Genomic DNA, 21,411 nt, shown 5'->3' with positions numbered 1-21,411 from the left:
TAAGCTAAATAAGGCATAATGCTCAGTTCTTTATTCATTCCTTAAATTTCAGAACTAAATATGCCATCCTTTCCTCTTAAGTTTTAAACCATTTGCGATTATTTTAGAAATGCTTATTTTAAAACATAAGAAAACTTTCCAAGCAAGCAGTTTCTTTCCTTGGGGAGTGGAATTTGTGTCTAGACAGGAGCAGATGGATGCTCCCTGATTCTCTTAGGGTACTTGTCGTGAATGGAATTCAGACTTGTTGTTGTTTTTGTCCCCTTCTTCTAGGCAGTCCCTTTTCATCTTGTATCAAACAATTCAGCTCATGGGTTATGTATCGCCTTCTGGAGCTTGAATTTTATTTTGATGTTTGAAATGTACATTGCAATTTTCCAAACCTGAATTTATGAAAATGGCAGCCTTTAGGAACTCCCACAGAGAGAACAGATGACTGGCTCTGTCTACAAAAGCCTAAAGGATTCTTGCACAGTTAGGGGAGAATTAGGACTAACCAAGATGGGATGATAGTGTTCGGACGGGTGGACACAGTTGATCAATACTTCCTGTGGTGGAAGCTAGACGCCTTCTGCCTTTGAATCTGAATTCCAGTGTTCTACATTCCCTCGCCTGATGAAATATTACCAATAGAATAGAGTAAAAGTCAGTATATCATGGGTCTAGACAGAGGACGATTTAAACTTAAAGTATCTGTTTTATTGCTGTAATGCCTCAGCCACATGTTCAAAAACCATTTGGGGATACTTTACTCAGGATTTAAATTCAATAAACTGACATAAATTAAAAACTTAAGGTGGTAGAAGTTTGAGACAGAAGGGAAATAGTTTCATGAGAATATTACGTTGGGAGGCTTATGGGAACAAGTGTTTAGCTAGAGCTAGGCAAACTGGGTTTGATTTTTTTTTCCCCCGTCAACTCCTGCTTTTGGTATTGTCCTTCCTCGGTGAGCTGGTAAGGTCATAAGGAAACACAACAGTTAATATTGACCCTCTTGTCAATCAAGATAAAACGTTCTAGGAGTAAGTTTATCAAATCATGCCCTAAGGATAGATTTCATGTTAAAAATGCAATATTGTCACAAGGACAATGTTGTCCTGCTAAAAAGAGAAGAGCATAAAACTGGGGAAATGGAATTTTCAAGGTAGATTGTGTCAACTTCCCCAGTTGTCTTAGATTCATCACCGATTGTTTTGCTGTTCTCAGAAATTTATCTCCCACAAGTTCCACTTGTTTTGGTATGGTGAATCGTGTAGTTGTATCTCCAGTTCGGTCCAAAGGAGAATGAATGATCTTGCCTGGCATAAATAATGAAAAAGGTGTGTGGACTAACAGATAAAGTTACAGTGTGAATATAACTACAAGGACAATTTAATATGAATCTTTCATTTGGCAGGTACCATGGCAAGTATCTTACATGTATCTTGCATTTTTGTAAGTGCAGACTGAGAGAGGAACTGTCTGTATCTTTCATGTTACTCTATTCCCCAAGTCTATAGCATGGACTAGATATGTATATAAAATTTAGTATAGTTGTTCCCACTGTCCACAGCAGTTTTATTCCAGGAACCACACGTACATGCAATCTGTAGGTGCTCAAGTTCTAATAACATGGCATATTATTAGCATATAACCTATGCCAGTTGTCTTTTATATTTTAATGTCCTTCTAAACTCATGTAAATCCTAATATAATGTAAATGCTGTTTTAGTAGTTGTTACACTGTAATATTTATGGGATAAAGAAAAAAAACAACTCTTACGAGTTGACTGCTAATAGATACCTTTCCCTCTGAATAGTTTTGATACCTGAAGGCACAGATGCAGAATCCAGAGACACAAATGGCCATCTGGAATAAATTTGTTTGAAGTATTTCTAAACTCTATGTAAACCTTAAAGGGGAGATAGTATTATCCATGCTAACATTAGGTAAACTGAGGCTGAAATTGGTTAAATAAGTTGTATAACATCAAATATCAAGAATCAGTTACATGTCTGGATAGAACCAAGAATTCTTTATTTTTAAGATTTATTTTTATTTTTTTATTATGGGAAAGTCAGATTTACACAGAGAAGGAGAAACAAAGAGCTTACATTTGTTGGTTCACTCCCCAAGTGGCTACAATGGCTAGAGCTGAGTGGATCTGATGCTAGGAGCTTCTTTGGGACTGCAATGTGAGTGCAAGGGTGCCAAGGCTTTGGGCCATCCTCTATGCTTTCCCAGGCCACAAGCAGGGATTTGGATTGAAAATGAAGCAGCTGGGACACAAAGCAGTACCCAAACAGTTGCCGGGGCAATCGGGACAAGGAATTTTAACCACTAGGCTACTGTGTCAGGCCCTGGAACCAATAATTCTAACAGAAACTTAGACCAAGCATTGTTGCCATAAGTTTGCAGGATGCTTTATGTGCTCTATAGGTCAACTTTAGTTTTTTTTTTTTTTTTATCTACGCTGTAGCAGACCATATTGATTACCTACTGATTTATTTAACTTACTTAGAAGGCAAGGGAAAGAGAAAATAAGCAGAGTTGTTGTGATGTTTAACTAAATGACTGCCGCCACCAAGTCTAGGTCAGACCAACACTGGGAGCAGGGATTTCAATTCAGGTATTCCACATTGGTGGTAGAGATCAGAAAGCTGAAGGAGAGCAGGTTAGAATCAGAATGCAGTGTTCCGATGCGGAGTGTGGGCATCTAAAACGGAGTCCTAACTACTAGACCCAATTCGTTATTTCCGTGTAACACATAACCCTAACGTTTAGCACTTTAATCCTATGTCTATTATATCATAGTTAAGGCAGATGGAGAAATTTAGAATAGTTTGGTTAGGGCTCAGCGGTGTGGCCTAGCGGCTAAAGTCCTTGCCTTGAACGCGCCGGGGTCCTATTTGGGTGCCGGTTTTAATCCCGGCAGCTCCACTTCCCTTCCAACTCCCTGCTTGTGGCCTGGGAAAGCAGTTGAGGATGGCCCAAAGCCTTGGGACCCTGCATCAGTGTGGGATACCCGGAAGAAGTTCCTGGATCCTGGCTTTGGATCGGCATAGCATCGGCCGTTGCACTCACTTGGGGAGTGAATCATTGGATGGAAGATCTTCCTCTCTGTCTCTTCTCCTCTCTGTATATCTGACTTTCCAATAAATAAATAAATCTTTAAAAAGAAAAAAGAATAGTTTGGTTAGTGCTGCCACCTCAAATTCATCACAAGGCTGCCTTCAAGGTATTGGGCAGTACCATGAAAAAGCCATTTCCAAGTTTGCGCATGTCATGTTAAGCCTTTTTTGTTCTTTGACTCTGTCACCGTTCTGACCAGAATCCTCTCTCTGCTTCTTGCTGTGTGAACGTTACTGCATAGTGTTTCACAGTCTGGCAACAGGCCCCCATAAGAATAAACAACCAAAACATTCACATAGGGGGCATCGTAGGCTGCGGGTAACCATAGCTTGGGACGCCTCTGTTCCATCAGGGGACTGTATGGTTTTGGTTGCAACTTTATTTTTTTCGATCCAGATTCTTGCTAGTGAGCCTCAAAAAAAAAAAAAGGCAGATGTTAGCTGAAGTATTTCAGTTCATGCAAACCATGTAGAAAACCCAGATGGATGGCATTGGACAGCCCAATCCCAGCCCTGGCTGTTGCTGACAGGGAATTGAATTGGCAGTTGAGAGATCTTTTTATTTGTTCTGTCTGTGACACTTTGCCTTTTATGTAAATCTTTGATAGGGCAAAAAGAAACAAAGAGACCAGAAACATTTGTGACCTAATCTCCAAAGGTATCATTGATGTACATTGTCACATTCTGTGAGAATGGAGTCAGTCTTTACACTCCAGTATTCAAGGTAAGGGGATTCTACAAAAGCATGGATACTAAGGGAGCAATCATTAGGGGCCCTCTTTGAAGCTGTCCACCACACTTCATTCAGAGCGTGTGGGAGACTTAAGGGTAGTGAAAGCATAATTGATATGAAACATCAGGACGTTCGGACATAATTAGTAGCAAGGACTACAGAGTGAGATTCTCGGCTTCTGGAACAATGACCCTGTTGCCTTCTTCACTGATTTCTAAAGCACAGAAGATGATTTGAGTGCAGATGGGACTATGTAGTGTTCGGTCAGAAGGCAGAACCACAGAGCTGGATAGTGAGGCAAGAAAATGAGATTCACTCGAGGTGATGGGAGAAGTGTGTTGAGATTTAAGAGTAAGACATAGCTGAAGAACTACACAAATAACTTCTAACGGGTATGTAATTTAAGGAACATAATGTGTATATCAGGGAGAAAATTAATGACATTAGAAAAAGTTCTATTTGAGTTAATTTTAGATTGCAAATCAGTTCTAGAAGAACAAGAAAATTTATATAGGTGATGTTGATGAAATGGTTTACTAAGATTAGGGTGTTATGTGTAAAATTAGGACCAGAAGTGAAAGGTACAGATGATGTAGGAACTCCTAGCCAAGAGCTTCATCAGACTGCAGTACATTATGTCTTGTAGAGAAGATATACCTACATCTGTCTAGTAGAATATATGGTTCTATAAGTTTATTATAGAAATTTAAGTGGCTATTCTATTCATGAGGCCGACTTACATATCTAGGTGAATGTCACTTGCCTAGGAGTTGAAGCCTTTGTCATGGATCCCTACAAAGATTGCCAAGCTTGGTGTTTTAAAAGATCCTGATGAGGGCTTGGGAAAGACTCCTGAAGGTCACCTGATTACCTATTTCATAATCATGAAGTTCTGTTCTAAAATCATCAAACTAAGATAAATGATGCTCATCTTTGATTTGTTCTCTATGATTCTGGAACAAAGGGTGCCATGTGAGTCACCCCTTCTGCACTGACAGTGACTTGGGATGGCAGACTCAGATTCCCAAGTACCGATTATGCCTCATGGATGTGCTGAAATATCAAGGCACACATGTGCTCTGTAAATGTCAGTGTTTTGTTGGTGTGATTTAGGTCCTGCATGGTTTTAGCCATACTCTGCTGTAACTCTCCATCTCGCTGCTGTATGTATGTAGTTGACAGCCATCTGAATAAATCTTGGTAATGTCTGGTAGATGCCATTTTGGGGAATAATACTTTATCTGTAGAAATAACCTCAAACTACTCTTTTCTAACCAGAAGGTAGTGGAATTGCTTAACTCAATACAATGTAGCTCTGGTTACTCTGATAACACTTCATTCTTAATTCCAGCTGTTTGGATGGACCTAGGTTAGGGCTGGAGTTGGAGTGGTGGGTGTGTTTTATACTCAGTGTTGCACTAGAATAAGCTACAGTACCATCAATATCCTGATGCTTCATTCTCTTTTGAGGAGCATTCAAATGTTTCCATTCTTTTTCTGTTTTATATTAACACTTACTAAACATACTCTGACTACAACAAGAATTTAGTGTATTTTTTACATCATAAGTGCAAAAATACATTGTGTTTGCCGATTTACCCCCACCATAGGGGATCCCAATGCACATAGCTGTCTTTGGACTTAATGGTCTGTTATAAAAGTCTGAATCCTCCTTTTCTCAGGGTTGACACTCCTAACAATGAAGAGTTCTGAATGTATTCTGAGTTGAGGTTTCTGAAAAGTCTTTGGAGACGAAACATAGACTGCCCACGAATAACTGAGCGAAGGACTCATAGATCTCTTTAATTAAATTGATGAATTAGTATAGAATCATTGTCAAAAACAAGATCAGTATGACAAAATTTATGCCACTCATCTGTTCCTGAAGTGTGAGATGACAAATTAGTTATTATTTTCATTGCATTCTTTTATTTCCTATCCCTCTGTCTCTGAGTAGGTCATTGTACAGCAAAAATTTAGAGATTGTTTCATTTGGTAAATAATTTTATGTAGACGTGTGAACAAACTATCTTCACACAGTTGTCTAAGCACTTTAATGTTGTGTTCATGATTAGGATGCTGTAAAATTAGAGAACTGCCTACCTTAGGGGATCTGGAATTAAAACTGGCTTCACAATTTTTGATGGAATTAACTCTAAAATGGAAATTGGAGAGTGAGGAGGTGTTGACCTCAGCCAAAGAAAGAGTAGGTTTTAGTGTGGAAGAACAAACTATTAATTAAGATATTGCTATGATTTGGTATGTTTTCACATTATTTGCAAATGGAAGTAATTCACTATAGCTGGAAAATCTAGGTAAGTATAAACATTGGTGATGAAACAGAAGGGCCAAGAAAAGGAATATAGGCCAATATTAAATATTTGTGTTTTATATTTGGATAAAGATATTCTTAAGCATGACACTGAATAGTTCAAATGTTTAAAGCAGGTGCATTCATGAAACATTGATCAGAGACAATAGGCTGGCTGGCTGTTCATCTGCATTGATCCTGATAACCTTGGATTCTTTGTTCTTACAATTGTCAGCAGTCCTATTTGCACTCAGCAAAACTTTTCATTCATTTAACTGACTTAGCCTGTGCTCTGAAACTTCACCTCTGAAGTCTTTCAAGAGGAGTCATTCAGAACTTCCTCACCTCTAGCTTAGGATCTTGATCCACACTGGAATGATGTGGCCTTGATTTTTATATGCATACTTAACTCTGATTTCATTACTCCTGGAATATCATCATTTTGTGACCTCGTATGCACTCTGCATTCAAAAGTCTATCTGGAATTTTTAAGTTTATCTAAAATTTTGAAAAGTTTTAAGGACATTAGGCTATTAAGACAAATTCAGAATTTTTAGTAAAAATCAGTAATGTGCCTATACTGTTGATGTCATTCAGAAAGTAGAAAGTAGCTTCTACTTATATTTTCCTATATTAGAAATTCTGCTAATAAGCAATGTGCAAATCACAAATGCAATGCTATATTTTGTCCTAATTAGTAAGAAGCAACAGCAACATATTTGAAAGTAGTTGAGACTTCTTTTAACTTGGTGTTACTTTTGTGGTATCTAATTTTTTAGATACTACCAAGCTGTTACAAGAATTTATGATTAACATATCTAGGTCAAAAAGGACCATTGCGTAAGTTTTGGTTTTTGTTGTTTTTTTTTTTTTTTAGCTGAACCAGGAAAGTCTAATGAACCAAATGTATTGGTTACAGAGCAGTATCAGTCAGTCAAATCCTGAATAAATAAGTTGTTATGAGCATGTCATGGAGAAAGATGTTATCAACAGTCAGATCCAAAAAACATTTTCTTGTTGTAAGCAAATTAGACGTCTTATCTGATCCATTAAGTATAATTGAGAATTCAGGTTCTAGGCTTACTGTCTTGAGTATAATAAAGTGATGTAAATATTAGTTGCAATTTTGGATTAAGACACCATTTGAAAAGGGAAGAAAAGGCTTCTACAGTAAGTTCAACCTTCAGTTTTGCTTGCATTCAAAGACTAATATATTTCTGACTAAATGTGTTTTTACATCTTCTAACAATGCCAACTGAGCAACCCCCATTGTTCACATAAGGCCCTCAGTTTTTTTCTTTATATTTGAAAGGCAGATTTTACAGAGAAGGATAGACAGTGAGAGATATCTTTCTATTCCACTTGCTGGTTCACTCCCAAAATGGCTGTAATAGCCATAGCTGAGTCAATATGAGGCTATTTCTTTCCAGGTCTACCCACATGGGTGCAGGAGCCCATTGATTTGGGTTATCCTCTGCTGCTTCCCCAAACCACTGGTAGCAAGCTGGATGGGAAACGAAACATCCAGGATATAAATTGGTTCCCATATCTGATATCGGTGCTTGCAGGTGGAGGATTAGCTTGCTATACCACTGCTGGACCAGCCCTCAATCTTAATGTCACTAGGCCTCTTCATTTGAATAGAGAGGTATCCTAACTACTGAACAAAATTGGTTTCTCTTATGTTCTGGGCCATATAATATAACAGATTTTTTTTCTTCCAGTACTTTGTTCTATAAGGAGAAGTACAACCTTCAAAACATTTTATTGACCTTTTTACAAATACTTGGATTATTAAAAACTTCAAAGGTATGAAAATATTAGAGACTGGGACAATAAATGCATCTTCTAGGCAATCATTCTACTTCAGAACCTATAACATGTATCATATATATGTGTTTAAATTATACACATTACTTGGTTATAGATTTTTTTCCACGTATCACAATGGATAATCTCTTGTCAGTTTCCTTTTCCTACTCATAATTTGCTCCCAGGACTTAACATACTTTCGTATCTCTGATTCACAAACCTAACTACCTTGAACCACCCAGTTTATTGACTGTGGATGTAGAGAAAGCATTTCACAGCGATTGCATTGAGTTACAAGATTCAAAGTAGGAATCAGGTATTGGAAGCTAACATAGCTCCTAAGAGCAGTTATTTTTCATTCTCAGGCTGTCTATAATTCTTTCTAACTCTGTGGATATATAGCTTAACGAGAAGCAACTGTGCCTGTGAGTACGTGTGACTCCCATGTAAAAACTACTAATCCTTCCTTATCGGCATCTCTTGGAATGAATGCTTGGCTTTACTTTGAGTTCAAGTAGTTGTTTGATTAGAAAGCTTCACTTTACTGTATTTTCTCAAAGTGCTCATCATAATTTTGTGAATCCATTTGCATTTTTTCCTGCAATAGATGGATTCCATTTTGTCTATGTGCTCAGTAAGGTAAATTTAATTTTGCTTTAGTCTGCCTATCCTAATGGTTATAGAGTAATATCTCATGATCTACAATAATTTCAAATTATTATTAAAGTCGGGCATCTTATTGTGTATTTCTAATATGAACTTTTCTTTTGGTGAATTGAATGTTAATCTGTCAGTTTATCAGTTAATGCAGTAAGAATGAATGCCTTTTGCATTTCAGTGTTACCTGATGGTATCATAGGAAAAAAAATTAACATCACTGATATCAATTTAGCCACCCCACAGAATAGAATTAACATAATTTAAAAATTCAGTTTCAGAAAAAGTAGAAGAGTTATAATTACCAGATGCAAACAAAAATATTTTAATGTTTAAGAAAATCAGTTTCAATGATCTGTGTTGTTCATTCATTAAAAAGTTTATTCCCAATATAGACAAACAATGAAATACCCAGTGCTTAGTGCACTGTTTTGAAATACAAGTTTCTAAATTATATTTTAATTGAAACATAATTGGATATTTATGGAGCCCTGTGTAATGTTTTGATATATACATACATTGTTCGAAAATCAACTCAGGATTATCCGCTTACCCATCATGTATATTTTGATTTACTTTTGCACCAATTTGGATTAGTATTTCCTAAATCCTTTTCCTCTACTTGTAGCTGTTGTTCAAAAACCCAAATGATTAATTCCGATCATAGCAACAGTCATGGTAACTGACTCCCTGTCTTATTCCATTTTCTTTTGCCAATCACACAGTTATCACAGGCTGGGTAAATTTTAGAGAAGATCTGCAGGGTCCAGGTTGATAGGCCACAGCTGATGATGGCCTCTTGGAGAGTCCAAAGCTGGCTCAGAGTGTCCCTGGCAGGAGACATGGAGTGCACTTGTGTGGGACTGTCCTTTTCAGGGATGTTCACCTCAACCTGCTGATATCCTCTAGTTCGAGCCTCTTAGCGGTGTACTTCTAAACAGCAGCAACAGATTACATTTCCGTTGTCTTAACAGTTATTGGAGACTAAACTCCAATAGGGCACAAACTGCTTTCAAATCATAGCATTCCCCTAAAGATAGAAATAAACCCAGCATGTCTGTTTTGGTTTGATAATGTGTATTGAAAGAATAATTTTTTTAAGCATCACTTTCTTCTTTTCTTTTTAAATAATGTTTGACAATTCCTCAAATTTTGTGGAATGTTTTATTTTGAATATTCTGACCCTAGAGAGTAAAGTAATACTGAAAAGCAATATAGGAAAATTTCTCACTCCACAGGTTTAAATGCAACTGACAGTATCCACAATGGAGAAAAATGAATACAAGGCCAAGTTAGGCATGAAATTTAGAAATGGAAATAGATCAGTCATGTTTCTGTTTCATTGTCTTGGTAGAGAAGAGTTGTGTTTTTGGCTTTTATTTGTGACATGAATTGTTGCAAGAGAGCAAGTGAGCAAATTGAATTGCAGTTCTTGAGAATCAGTGAATGAGCAGGTTTGAAGCGGTCAGTAGAAGCAATTGAGACATTCGACGGGCTTACTTTACACAGCCCTCTAGGGAGTGTGTAGATGTCTCTGTGAATAAGAGATTTCAGCATTTTTGAAATTCAAATCTTTCTAAAATCAAAACGATGCTGATAAAATGGAACAGTTTAGCACTGAGCTCACTAGTACCCTATAACTCTCGTTCTTCCCGCTATCTTTTCCAGAATTTTCCCTCTTTAACAGCATTCTACCACAACCTTCCTGTGTTCCTGATCCCATATCTTAGGTCTCTCATACCAACACTGTTAGAATGGATTGGATCATTTCATTTATGTTTATTCTGGATTCACATGGATTAAGGTCTGCTCTCACCAACTATGCCTGTAACTTTTGATACAAAATTTTTGATTATGCCTTCTAAGATGCAAAGTCCACTCAATATTTTGTATGCATGATACCAATGAAACTTGAGGCAGGATTTCACTATATTTTGTAGACCAAAAAGTATGCTTAGGAGAATTAAGAAAATTTAACCAAAGTGGAAATAAATTCCATCACATGAAATCTATACTCATAAAATGCACAAAACAATCTTGGGCAGTTTCAGAAAAATCGTTTTTATAAACCATTACTGTGCATGTAACAACTGACTGTTTTTGATGTAAGTGCATAGAGACCACTAAATTGGACACATCACAAACTGGAAAGCTGAGCATGCTGCTCCAGTGAAATTTGGCATATTTCTATGACTTGCCACATTGTCCAATGGCTAGAATGAGAGATAATGGAGAAAATATTGCCTAATCTACTACTTTGTCTCTCTCTTTTTAACTCAGTGATGCCACGCTTTGCTGAACAAGTTGAGGTTGCCATTGAAGCCCTGAGTGCTAATGTCCCTCAGCCTTTTGAAGAGAATGAGTTCATCGATGCCTCTCGCCTGGTGTATGACGGCGTACGGGACATCAGAAAGGCTGTGCTGATGATCAGGGTATGTGGGGATTGGAGCTCAGAACTGATCACAACTTCTAATTGGGACACCAAGGAGTTAATTGTCCTTTTTCATTTGTCTTTTAATTACCCAGTTTAACTTGACAACCTGTTTGATTCGGACAGACTTGACTGTTTACTTCTAAGGGGTGAATGATCCAGCAATCTCGGGTTAGCACTGACTCTCCGGAAGTGTGATGCACTGCCTACTGTGTATACGTGTCGTTTTCTAAGTTCCACAGTGAGTTAAGGGGAGCCCTTGATATTTACCAATATGCACCTCTTGTTCAATATCGTTTTTCCATCTGGATTGGAAAATCAAGGGCTGTAAAGAAATGCAATTGCTTAGTTCAGTAGTGCTTACACTAACAAATAGAAAAATAATGAAAACATAAGGGAAGGAACCTCAAAGTGCCTGGAACATACCTTAAAAGGTAACTTAGTTTAGGGGTAAACTGAAAATTCATGCATAATTTTCAATGATACTCATTTCTATCAACTTTGTAAGGATCTCTCCTGCTTTTAGAGTTTTAATTTGACATGAAAATAGATTCTTTTCATTCTATTCTGCATGAACTTTTGACATTCTATTATTATATACCAATAAGATGATACATACTTAGAAGTATTCTGGTAAAAAGTAGTCCAGATATTATAAATAAGCATGGTCTAACAGCAATTTCAATCCTGTCACCCAATCTATTGCCATTTCAAGGCTTGTTTTGTAAGGTAGGCGTGAGTTTCTAAACCATTGCTGATGCAATTATGCATGGATACAGACCTAGAAAATAAACTTAATTTTATCAAATAGTATTATTTGAAGCTGTTTTTTTAATTGGTACCATGCCTTCCTCCGTGACCATTTAAACATAAGCCTACCTCATTACATTTAACTGCTGGATATTTCACTGCAATGATTTTCATTCTCTTACCAATAGTTTAGCATTTTCAGTTTCTAAATCCTTTTACTGTCCACAGAGCCTCTTCTTAAAATAAATTGCATATGCATAAGCATAATTGATGACATAGATAAATTTGTGGTTGCTATCGAATAGAAATGGAATGTAGGCAATGCTAAGCTTAAGAGCATGATGCCCAGTGGGGGGAGGTCTTGTGACATAATTTACCCACTGGTAAAGCTTCCATCTGTGATGCTGGTATCCCATGTGGCAATGGTTCAAGTGCAGCTGCTCTGCTTCAATGCATTGGTGCGCTAATGGTGGAGGAAATGGCAGTGAATGGTGGCCTAAATGTTTGGACCTGTGCTGCCCACATGAGAGACCCAAATGAAGCTCCAGGCTCTTAGCTTGCGAATGGTGCAGTGCCAACCACTGCAGCCATCTTGGGAACAAACCATTGGCTGGAGGCTCTATCTTTGTCTTTTCCTCTCCATAACTCTTTCAAATACGTAAATAAAATAACCAAAAATTAAAAAAACCCACATTATAACTAGTAGAAATACACTGGTATTATATTTGTAACTCAAAATTTCTTGCAGACACATTAAAAAAAAGATGAACCTGTCATTTGCTTTAAATTATCTTTTATTTAACTGAGTTTATGCAAAATTTAATTTTCATCATGTGCCACGAGCTACATCTAAGCTGTTCAGTAGCTTCATATGGATCCTGGCCGTTGTGTTATACATAGCACCCCTGGCAGCATCTTCACCCTTTCCTTCCTCAGGTACTAATTTTATTTGTTTCCAGAGTTATTATTTCTGTGTTATTGTATTTTCTGTGTGCAACGTATTTCTCCTCCTAGAAGGATTTCAGACGTGCTGCTAGTTTTCTGCCAAACATCAGCAAAGCCATGAAAGCATGTTCCTTTCAATGCTTTTGCAGGGATGTGAGAAGTCTGTAGTCATGTGACACTAGGAAGCCATCTCTGCTTCTTATTGACATGCGTACCTCTCTGGAAGCATCCATCAACTCCACCATCAGGAGTTCCAACGCCACCTCTTCAGCATCTCATTTTTGAATAAGCTTGCCTGTTTTCATGTGAAATATCTATTTTACAGTAATTCCATGAATTCACAATGAACAGAACGTGTCGTCAGTTTTATCTGACAATACTAATTATACTTAACATGGAGTTCGAATGAAGAATTTCAGGAATGTCAGAATAATTTCTTTTTTAACTTGCACATTTTTAGACCTACCAAACTTTGACTATCTTGAGGTCCTGGCTCAGATTTTCCCTCTTGCAATAACTCTGTCATTTCACAACTACACCTGTATCTGCTTATGGTAATATTTGTTGCAATATTCTTTCATTTCTGTTCCTTTCTCAAGACGCATAGTTTGAAAAGCAAGAGCTGTTCATTTTTTTTTCTTTTCTCCATGCTGTATTGTGAGACACACAGCTCAACATTGAGAGAGTAGGGAGAGACAGACATTAGGAGAAAAAAGAGGTGAGAGAGACCTTTAGGAACATAGGAATATTTGAGAGCTAAGATAAGAGTTGGAGGGGAAAGATGGGTAATCAGCCTTTTAAGCCTGTGACAAATTAGATCATTTTTCCCATTACGTGCTAACTTGTGAAATAAGGTAATAGACCATGAGAGTTCTGTTTTCAAAGCATTTGGCACTAAATCCCACTGTAATGCTCAAGACGTATTCCCTCTTTTGCCATTTTTCTGCTTTGTTAGCCTTCACACTTTTGTGACAGCCATTTATCTAAGAGGCTGAGGAAGTTTATAGCCATCATTCATTTACTCATTCATGAGCTGTAAAAAAAAAAACCCCACAATTTTAGGATAAAATGCCATTTTGTCATATGAATTATCATTCCTCCATCCAGACATTTCAAATGATTTGATTAGATGGATTTCACAGCACTTAAAATTTTGGAAAGTAGAAATATACAGTATATACAACTTGTTATTTTTACCATCCATATCAATTCAACATTCAAATGGCTTAATTTTATACTTAAATAAATTCTTCAGTTTATCTCTGATTTTAGTAATTATCTGGTTTTTAAAAGTGTTTCTTTTTCATTTCTTCAGCAACACAGTAGTCATTCAGTAGCATGTTATTTAACTTCATGTTGTAGTAAATTTCTATTTTTCTTCATGTTGATTGTTTTGTGGCTTTTCACTTAAAGGGATGTATAGCAACTGTGTAATGGAGACTAATATATCCAGAAGTGAGGATTCAATGCAGTATGCATCTCTACTTCCAAATCAAAGATGGACTCCCAATGAAATATATATACATGTTGAACCCTCTGTCATTGTGCATGCCTGCAATGATGGACTTTAGACTGTTTATGAAGAACTATTCTATAGTAATAATATAGGGGAACTCAGTGCGAGGCGGGGTGGGGATTTGAAGAAGGGGTAAGGGAAATTCCAGGGCTTATGTATCATAAAATGATATTAAAATTATGTGAAAAATTTATCATACCAAAGACAGGAAGGGACATATCAAGAAAAGTGGAGCTGTTTCTTTTCTCACTAACTTGACCATGCCTTGTTCTTAATTGTTGGTTGAAATTTGAGAAAGAAAAATAAATCAAAATTTTTTTTGTTTTCTGAAAGTAAATGTAGGGCGGACCTTAAAGGATCAAATTCTGCATCACTTTGTCTTATGGAGTGTGTGTATGTTTATATATATATATGTATATAGTGGTGACGTCAGCGTCTGAGAACTCCAGGACAGCTTCAAGTAACCTCATGGAGGCAAAGTTTGCCCTTCTGATCACCAGACTTCCCTTCCCTTCCCTTATTTTTCTCTTGGAGCAGTTCTACTCTATAGCTGCTTCACGAGACTTAATTTGTTTCTTCCTGGCATTGTCCTCTGTGATTTGTTAAGTAACCAGGAATTTTTTAATTCTCCTATAAGATATAAAAACTATGTAAGCAAATTTGTCAAATACATAATAAATTGTCATTATTAGAAATAGGAATTCTGTAAACTCACTGTGAACATTAAATTAGTGAATTTATTTCCTAAGGGAAATAAATACAAAATGAGGTTCTGAGAGGTTGTGTTTTCATCAGTCTCTATCTTTCCTTGATTCATGTGTGTTTTTGGCTAAAGATGCCTTTTTTTATGTATTACTGATAGATTAGCAAGTGATGCTAACTCATGATTAAACAAAGCTTATCTGATACAAGTGTCTTCACTTGGGAACAGTAATTAGCATTTTATATCCACTCTCAAGGGACAATTGCAGCAGGGAAATCATCAACAAAAAATATAAAAACGTAACACTAAATATACTATGAAAAGGACATTTGTTTATGGGGGCCTCGAGAAGACACTGTGCTGTGTTTTAGTGGGAAGTGTGCAAGTTGAATAACTGATAAGTTGTATCAGTCACATTTAACTTTCTTTTAATACATTTAACATTCTTGTATATCCAGCAATAACTTCAAAGCCATAGGACCACTGCTTCGGGCAATTACAAATAAATTTTAGCAGGTAGTGAGATTTGCCATGAAAATTTAAATATGGTAACCAAGAATATGTTTAAAAAACAAAGACGTTTATCCCAATTTTTCAATACTATATGTTTGTCTTTGTATCAGAAGATCTATCAAAAGAAGTAGTTGATACTCATAAAAATGGCTCATAAAAATCTATAATGATACCTGCTAAACTTGTGTAGTTTGAATAGTTGAACTAGTAATTGAGATGCTCAATCATGTATGTATCAGAATACCTGGGTTTGATATCTGCCTCTGGCACCCAAATTCAGATTTTTGTTATTGCAGGAAAATGGCTTAAGTAATTGGGTTCTTTCCATCCATGTAGAAAGTTAGGGTTGAGTTTCTGGCTCCTGACTTTACTTTGAGCAAGTCCTACCCATTCTAGGCATTTGGAAGTGGACCAGTAGACTGAAGTACTTGCTCTAATTCATATTTTCCCTGCCTCTTCCAGCCTCTCATATTTTAAAACTTAATAAGGTTTTGTCATTGCAATCCATTAGTTTGTGTGACAATTTCAACAGCAAGAGAAGGGAAATACCAGAGCTTGGCATGCAGTTGGAATAAAGGGCTACTGTTTATTTTCACATCCCCCAACCCATGTAAACAGATGTTCTGTAGTACTGTCAGGTACTTCCAATTTTGAGGGTAATACACAAATATCTCTGTTTCTGGGGAAAATACGTCTTTTGAAGCTGGATGTGTGATCTCCACAGTGATAAAAAGCAATTTTGAGAATTAACAGGTATCGACTCAAATTTGAGAAGCAGAGCAGTATAAAGTTAGGCTAAAGGATAAATGTATTGGGCTAGCTTGCTTAATTATGAAAGCCTTAAGCTTTTTTGTTGTTGTTGTTGTTGCTTGCTTGTTTTGCCTGTTTATACTAAACATGGATGCAAATGTGGTTAGACCTAGACTTGTAAAGCAGTACAGTTTGGAGTATAGTTATATCTATTAGAGTTGTATGTGTTACCCTCTCTCCTCTTCAGTTCCCTTATCTCTAAGTGGAGGCAAATATTTATTGCTATGAAAGATTAGCATAGTCCAAGAACTTAGTTGGTTCCCATTCTGTGAAATAAAATTTAGCTTTAGATAATTAATAAAATTAAATTTACTAAATGCATCGACAGTATTAGCATAATGGCAAGGATTGGAGTTAGCATTTGTTACAGTTAGAATATAAAGATTAAAAAGTACTTTAGAAGCTACTTAAGGGACAAAATGTGTTAGATTTTCTTTATCCAGGTAATCAGTATGATCCTTATAAGGTCTGTAGTTTGGTTTTCTGCACTGAAATGTGAATTTTTTAATAGTAATTCAACCTTGATCATTTATCAAATGTTTGTCCAATGCTTCATATGTTTGAATCTTTTGGAGCTACCCAAAGTACTGATGTAAGAAAAGTAGACAGAAGTGCCTATTGTCCTGGAACTTATAATCCTTAATAGAATGTGAATTAAACGAGCAGATATAATGCCATGTACTGTAACATGAACCAAGTCATGGTGGTATGGAAGGATACCGTTGCCAGTGGAATCAGATGAAGGCCAAAAGGTGATTGGCTGAAATTTGAGAGGAGACTTAAAGAAGGAGGAAAAATTAAGCTATGAAGATATTCGGGGTGGCTTGTGCTCCAGGCAGAGGGAAGGGAGAGATCAGCAGCCTCAGTTGGTGGCTGGACTAAAAACCTGATGATGGCCTTGTAAGACATGAGAACCATTGGGGTTTTCTGAGCAGGGAAATCACAAAATATGATTTAGATCATAAGGGACTTCTGCGACTACCGCTGGGGGATGTAATTTGGAGGCCTTCAGAGTAAACCAGGCTAGTAGCATGCTAGCCGGGCATCTCAAGTTGGCAGATTTATGAATATAGACTTTGTCTAATTCTTTTTCAGTATGTAACTCATTCTAAGGGCTTAGAGATCTATTGGAAAATCTTGCCTCATGCATCATCCAAACTGTGTTGCCAATCTATATTCTCCCAGTGAGACTCTGGTATATATTTGAGTCTTCTCCGTAAGTGTCTTTACTATAGTTTACTCCCATGTCCAGGTGAAATGATCCTAAACACTTCATCATGCTATTCTTGTTTTGTTTCCATTGTTGCTTCTTTATAGAGGCCATTTCAGAGTAAGTGCCAGAAGCAAATGGATTAATCCTGACCCACAATTGATGTGTGGTGTAATCCTGAGAAAATTACATACATCACCTTCTTGGGTCTCTGTAAAGAACATAAGCCAACTTCATAGACCTGGAAGAAAGAGTTTTCGAGGGCTTAAGATTTTGTGTCACTTTATGACCAAGACTCTCCACCTCTAGTTACATAATGATAGAACCAGGAAAACCAGACTAGGCTCGAAGTGTTTATCCTGAAAATGGTCTTTCCTGATAGCACAACAAAGTTATAATGACTCTCCTGTCTGTAGTATACAATTCAGCAACTTACTACTTTTTTAAAAAATTTCTAATACTTCTTAATAACACGGTCTACTCTATCAGCCTATTGCAGACTCCCCCTTCTTTTACATGTCTTGTTTAATCCATGGAGGTGGACGATGTGAAAAATAAGGTATATTTGTATAAAAATAATTCTAAAACTAACAACATGACCAATGACCAGGGAACAAGCATATAATTAACAAGGTGAATTTACAAAGAACAATATGGATGGATCACATGAGTCTCACCTGTTTAAGGCACATGGAACTCACATTTTAAACTCACATTTTCCTGGTGTTATTTGAGATGTTAGTATCCTGGAATCCTGATCTCGCTCATCAGTTCTGTCTTATGTTAGGTATGAAATTTTGGAGAATTTAGTTAACTCTGATTCTGTTCAGAGATCTCTAAGATGAGGAATTGATTGATTTTGTTAGATTTTTATCACAATTCAACACCTGTCCCATAGAGTGTGAAAAAGAATAATTGCTATTTTTGTTATTAGACATTATGCTTCATTAAATGTACAAATTATTTTCATTATTTCCATCTGTGGATTTAGTTCATGTTTACAGTTCATTTTATACATGCATTTTCATGTAGATCAGAGCTCAGGAGTCCTCAAGGTAAACGGAGAATATAGTATTGTGATGTAGTGATTTGCAGATTGAATGTGTCAAGGTTAGACCAAAATCGTTCTGGTCCCCTAGAACCTCATCTACATTGTCCCATCACTTGATTTTTTTTTCCTCCGTTTGGTTCTTGAGCCATAGTCAATTGCATATGTGCATGTCATTACTAGCTTTATACTATGAGATAGGTTTTGTCATTTACTCATCCATTAGCTGCACAGACCAGACAAATGTTTGGACACAACACTAGATTTTTTCATAATCTGCTGTTTTCTGTTGAATGAGGTTTTACATTGTACTCTTTCCTCTGCTTTTAAAGAATTAATGATGAAAAGTGCTTGTAATCTTGTCATCTCATATGTTAGCAGAATTTACCATGTTGGTATAATTGTTTCACAGTGCACTCTAGAAAATTGAGGAATTATCAAAAAATGTCATCTCAATGTACAATTAATACAATCAGTTGTTTGAAAAAGGTTCTGCCTAACTCACTCCTACGTTAGTTAATAAAATATGAGAAGGAAAATTGAACATTTTTAGATGGCAATATTAAGAAGATTAATAGTGGTAGAGGAGGAAAACTTAAGAATATCGTAAAACGTGAAAAGTTAGTATTATGATAGCATATCGACATGAAAGATCCTGCATTTCTGACATATCTCAAGACTCCATCAATAATCTGCTGATGAATTATAGTTGATATTCAGGGAAACCAGCATGATTAAACTGGATCTTTGGGGGCAGGAATCAGGCAGTTGGGCTGCCTGTGGTTTGTTGCTTCACTTTTCTTTTGAAGAGACCTGGAGTTAAAGGAAAGGGCTTTATGCCAAAGAGCAGTGTGTGACTGATGGTCACCTACAGGATAATAACAATCTCATGCTGATTTCGTTTCTTCCTATTGTGAATCCATCCTCACCATCTCTTGAAATTTATCTACTTCAAGTTAATATAACCTTAAATCTTTCTGATTGCCTGACTTGGAAGCCTTTCTGCAATTACAAAGTCTCATACTTTAGCTTCACTACCTGTAAAATGGAGAAGAGAGTGTCTGTAACATAGGCTGGTTAACAAACCTGTGGATCATACATCTAAGTCGCCAAGCAAGTGCTGAGCATTTAAAGTCCTTGCCATTTCAGAAAGCTTGAAAAGACTCCTGGACATGTGGATCCATTCTTATCTTTTCCCCAACATTAACCTTATAGATTAAAAAAAAATCTTAATGTAACTCTCTTCCTTATAACATATTTTATAGCTTCACTTCTGAGTTTTGGAAAAACAGAATAACACCAAGAAACTGATAAAGATAGTGTGATTATTATCTGACACACTTGGTATTCAGGTATAAAATCTGATTTTGTTACTGATTTGGGCAAGTGGCATGTTACTTAGCTTCTGTGAATTTTTGTTTTTGCATATGTAAATATAAAGTGCTCCCTGCATCACTGTCATAATCAGAATGATTTTGATATTATCTAACAAAGAGTTATTTAATCCTTACATGGGGTGTGTATAATTTGGTACTTTCATGTTAAGACATGTTTATTGTATAAACTGATTTCAAAATTCTGAGTAATGAAAAGATTTTAAATGCCTACTCTATGCAAGATATTGTATATAGAGATTTTAATTTTCACAAGTCATTAACCTAGATGGCAAAACCAATACCAATTTACAGAGGAAAACCATGAGGCTAAGAGAGGGAAGAGAGTTTGTTCATGCTTAGACAGGGTCTCAAATTCAGGAAATCTTGACTGTGGAGTATATTCATGTAAGGTGTACACTTTTGAGTTAGGGGTGAAAATGGGTATTTCACTCTATTACTGTTTTCCATTATACAGTTTTGCAGGTATAGGGACTCCTCCCTCTTCCTCCCCTTTTTGCCCCTCATTTTCCTATCCCACCATTTCCTCCCATGTTTTTCTATTGCTGGAGTTCTTTCCTAACAAAAGTTTAGCTTTCTGCTATTTAAGTGTATCAGGGCACTGTAGGTATAGGCAAAGGTAGAAAATTCAATATCGTACCATCAGAGTATACGTAGCTGATCATGAGTCAAACCAAGTATTTCATCGAAGTTGGTTAGTTCTTGGCCTAGAGATGATGGATTCATTTGGTGAGTAAAAGTATTGGAATAAAACAAAAGCAGAAAAGTGGTGTTAAAATATAGATGTAGCTTTTACTATTTTTTTTTTGTCTTAAAGTAGGATTTGGGTAGGTGGAAGAAACACAAATATAGCTTTTCATAAAATTAGAAAGTACACTACATCAAGAGGTGCAAATTTGATACACCTGCAGGGAAACTAATGAGAAAAAGTCTCATTTAAGAGGTAAATTGGGCTAGCTAGATTTTACTGACTATCTTCAAGGCAAATCCAACCCCCATAGCTGTTCCTCTGGTGGCTACTGAGCCTTGGCAATGAGGAAGCAGGTGTGTGGGGTGAAGGTTATCCATCTGACCTATGCTGATTTTTCTTTTGTCTTCTTTGTCTTCAGACCCCGGAAGAACTGGAAGATGATTCTGACTTTGAGCAGGAAGATTATGATGTGCGTAGCCGGACAAGTGTTCAGACTGAGGACGACCAGCTGATTGCCGGGCAGAGTGCACGGGTGAGTCACTGCGCAGGATTCCGGCTTGTTGCAAAGGGATTAGGGAATATGGACGCCAACAGGATGTGAGGAAATTTCCAAATTCCAGTGAATGCTCCCTAGAGATTCTTAGCTCCGAAATATGTATTCTCATCTTGAGTTGTTTATAGAAATTCACACTTTACTCAGTGGAAATAATCACTGCTCCTACTTCCATGTAACTCCCACATTCCCTACCACTTGAAATAGCACCACATGAAAGCAA

General features: G+C 36.8%; 1 protein-coding gene across 7 annotated transcripts in view; it reads left to right on the top strand.

Moving 5' to 3' along the window:
• The window catches only part of CTNNA2 (catenin alpha 2), a 1,062,093-nt gene that overhangs the window by 988,620 nt on the left and 52,062 nt on the right, over nt 1–21,411 (top strand). For all 7 annotated transcript variants that reach the window (XM_040993624.1, XM_040993620.1, XM_040993627.1 and 4 more), the window contains 2 exons: nt 10,905–11,056; nt 21,054–21,167. In XM_040993624.1, coding sequence (XP_040849558.1) covers nt 10,905–11,056; nt 21,054–21,167 — 266 coding nt within the window. The remainder of the gene's footprint in view (nt 1–10,904; nt 11,057–21,053; nt 21,168–21,411) is intronic.

This window comes from Ochotona curzoniae, unplaced genomic scaffold, assembly GCF_017591425.1.
Source record: "Ochotona curzoniae isolate NIBS_2020 unplaced genomic scaffold, NIBS_Ocur_1.0 contig_883, whole genome shotgun sequence".
Classification (NCBI taxonomy): Eukaryota; Metazoa; Chordata; class Mammalia; order Lagomorpha; family Ochotonidae; genus Ochotona; species Ochotona curzoniae.
Note: the sequence above shows the minus strand (reverse complement) of the source record. Positions and strands in the feature narration are given on the sequence as shown.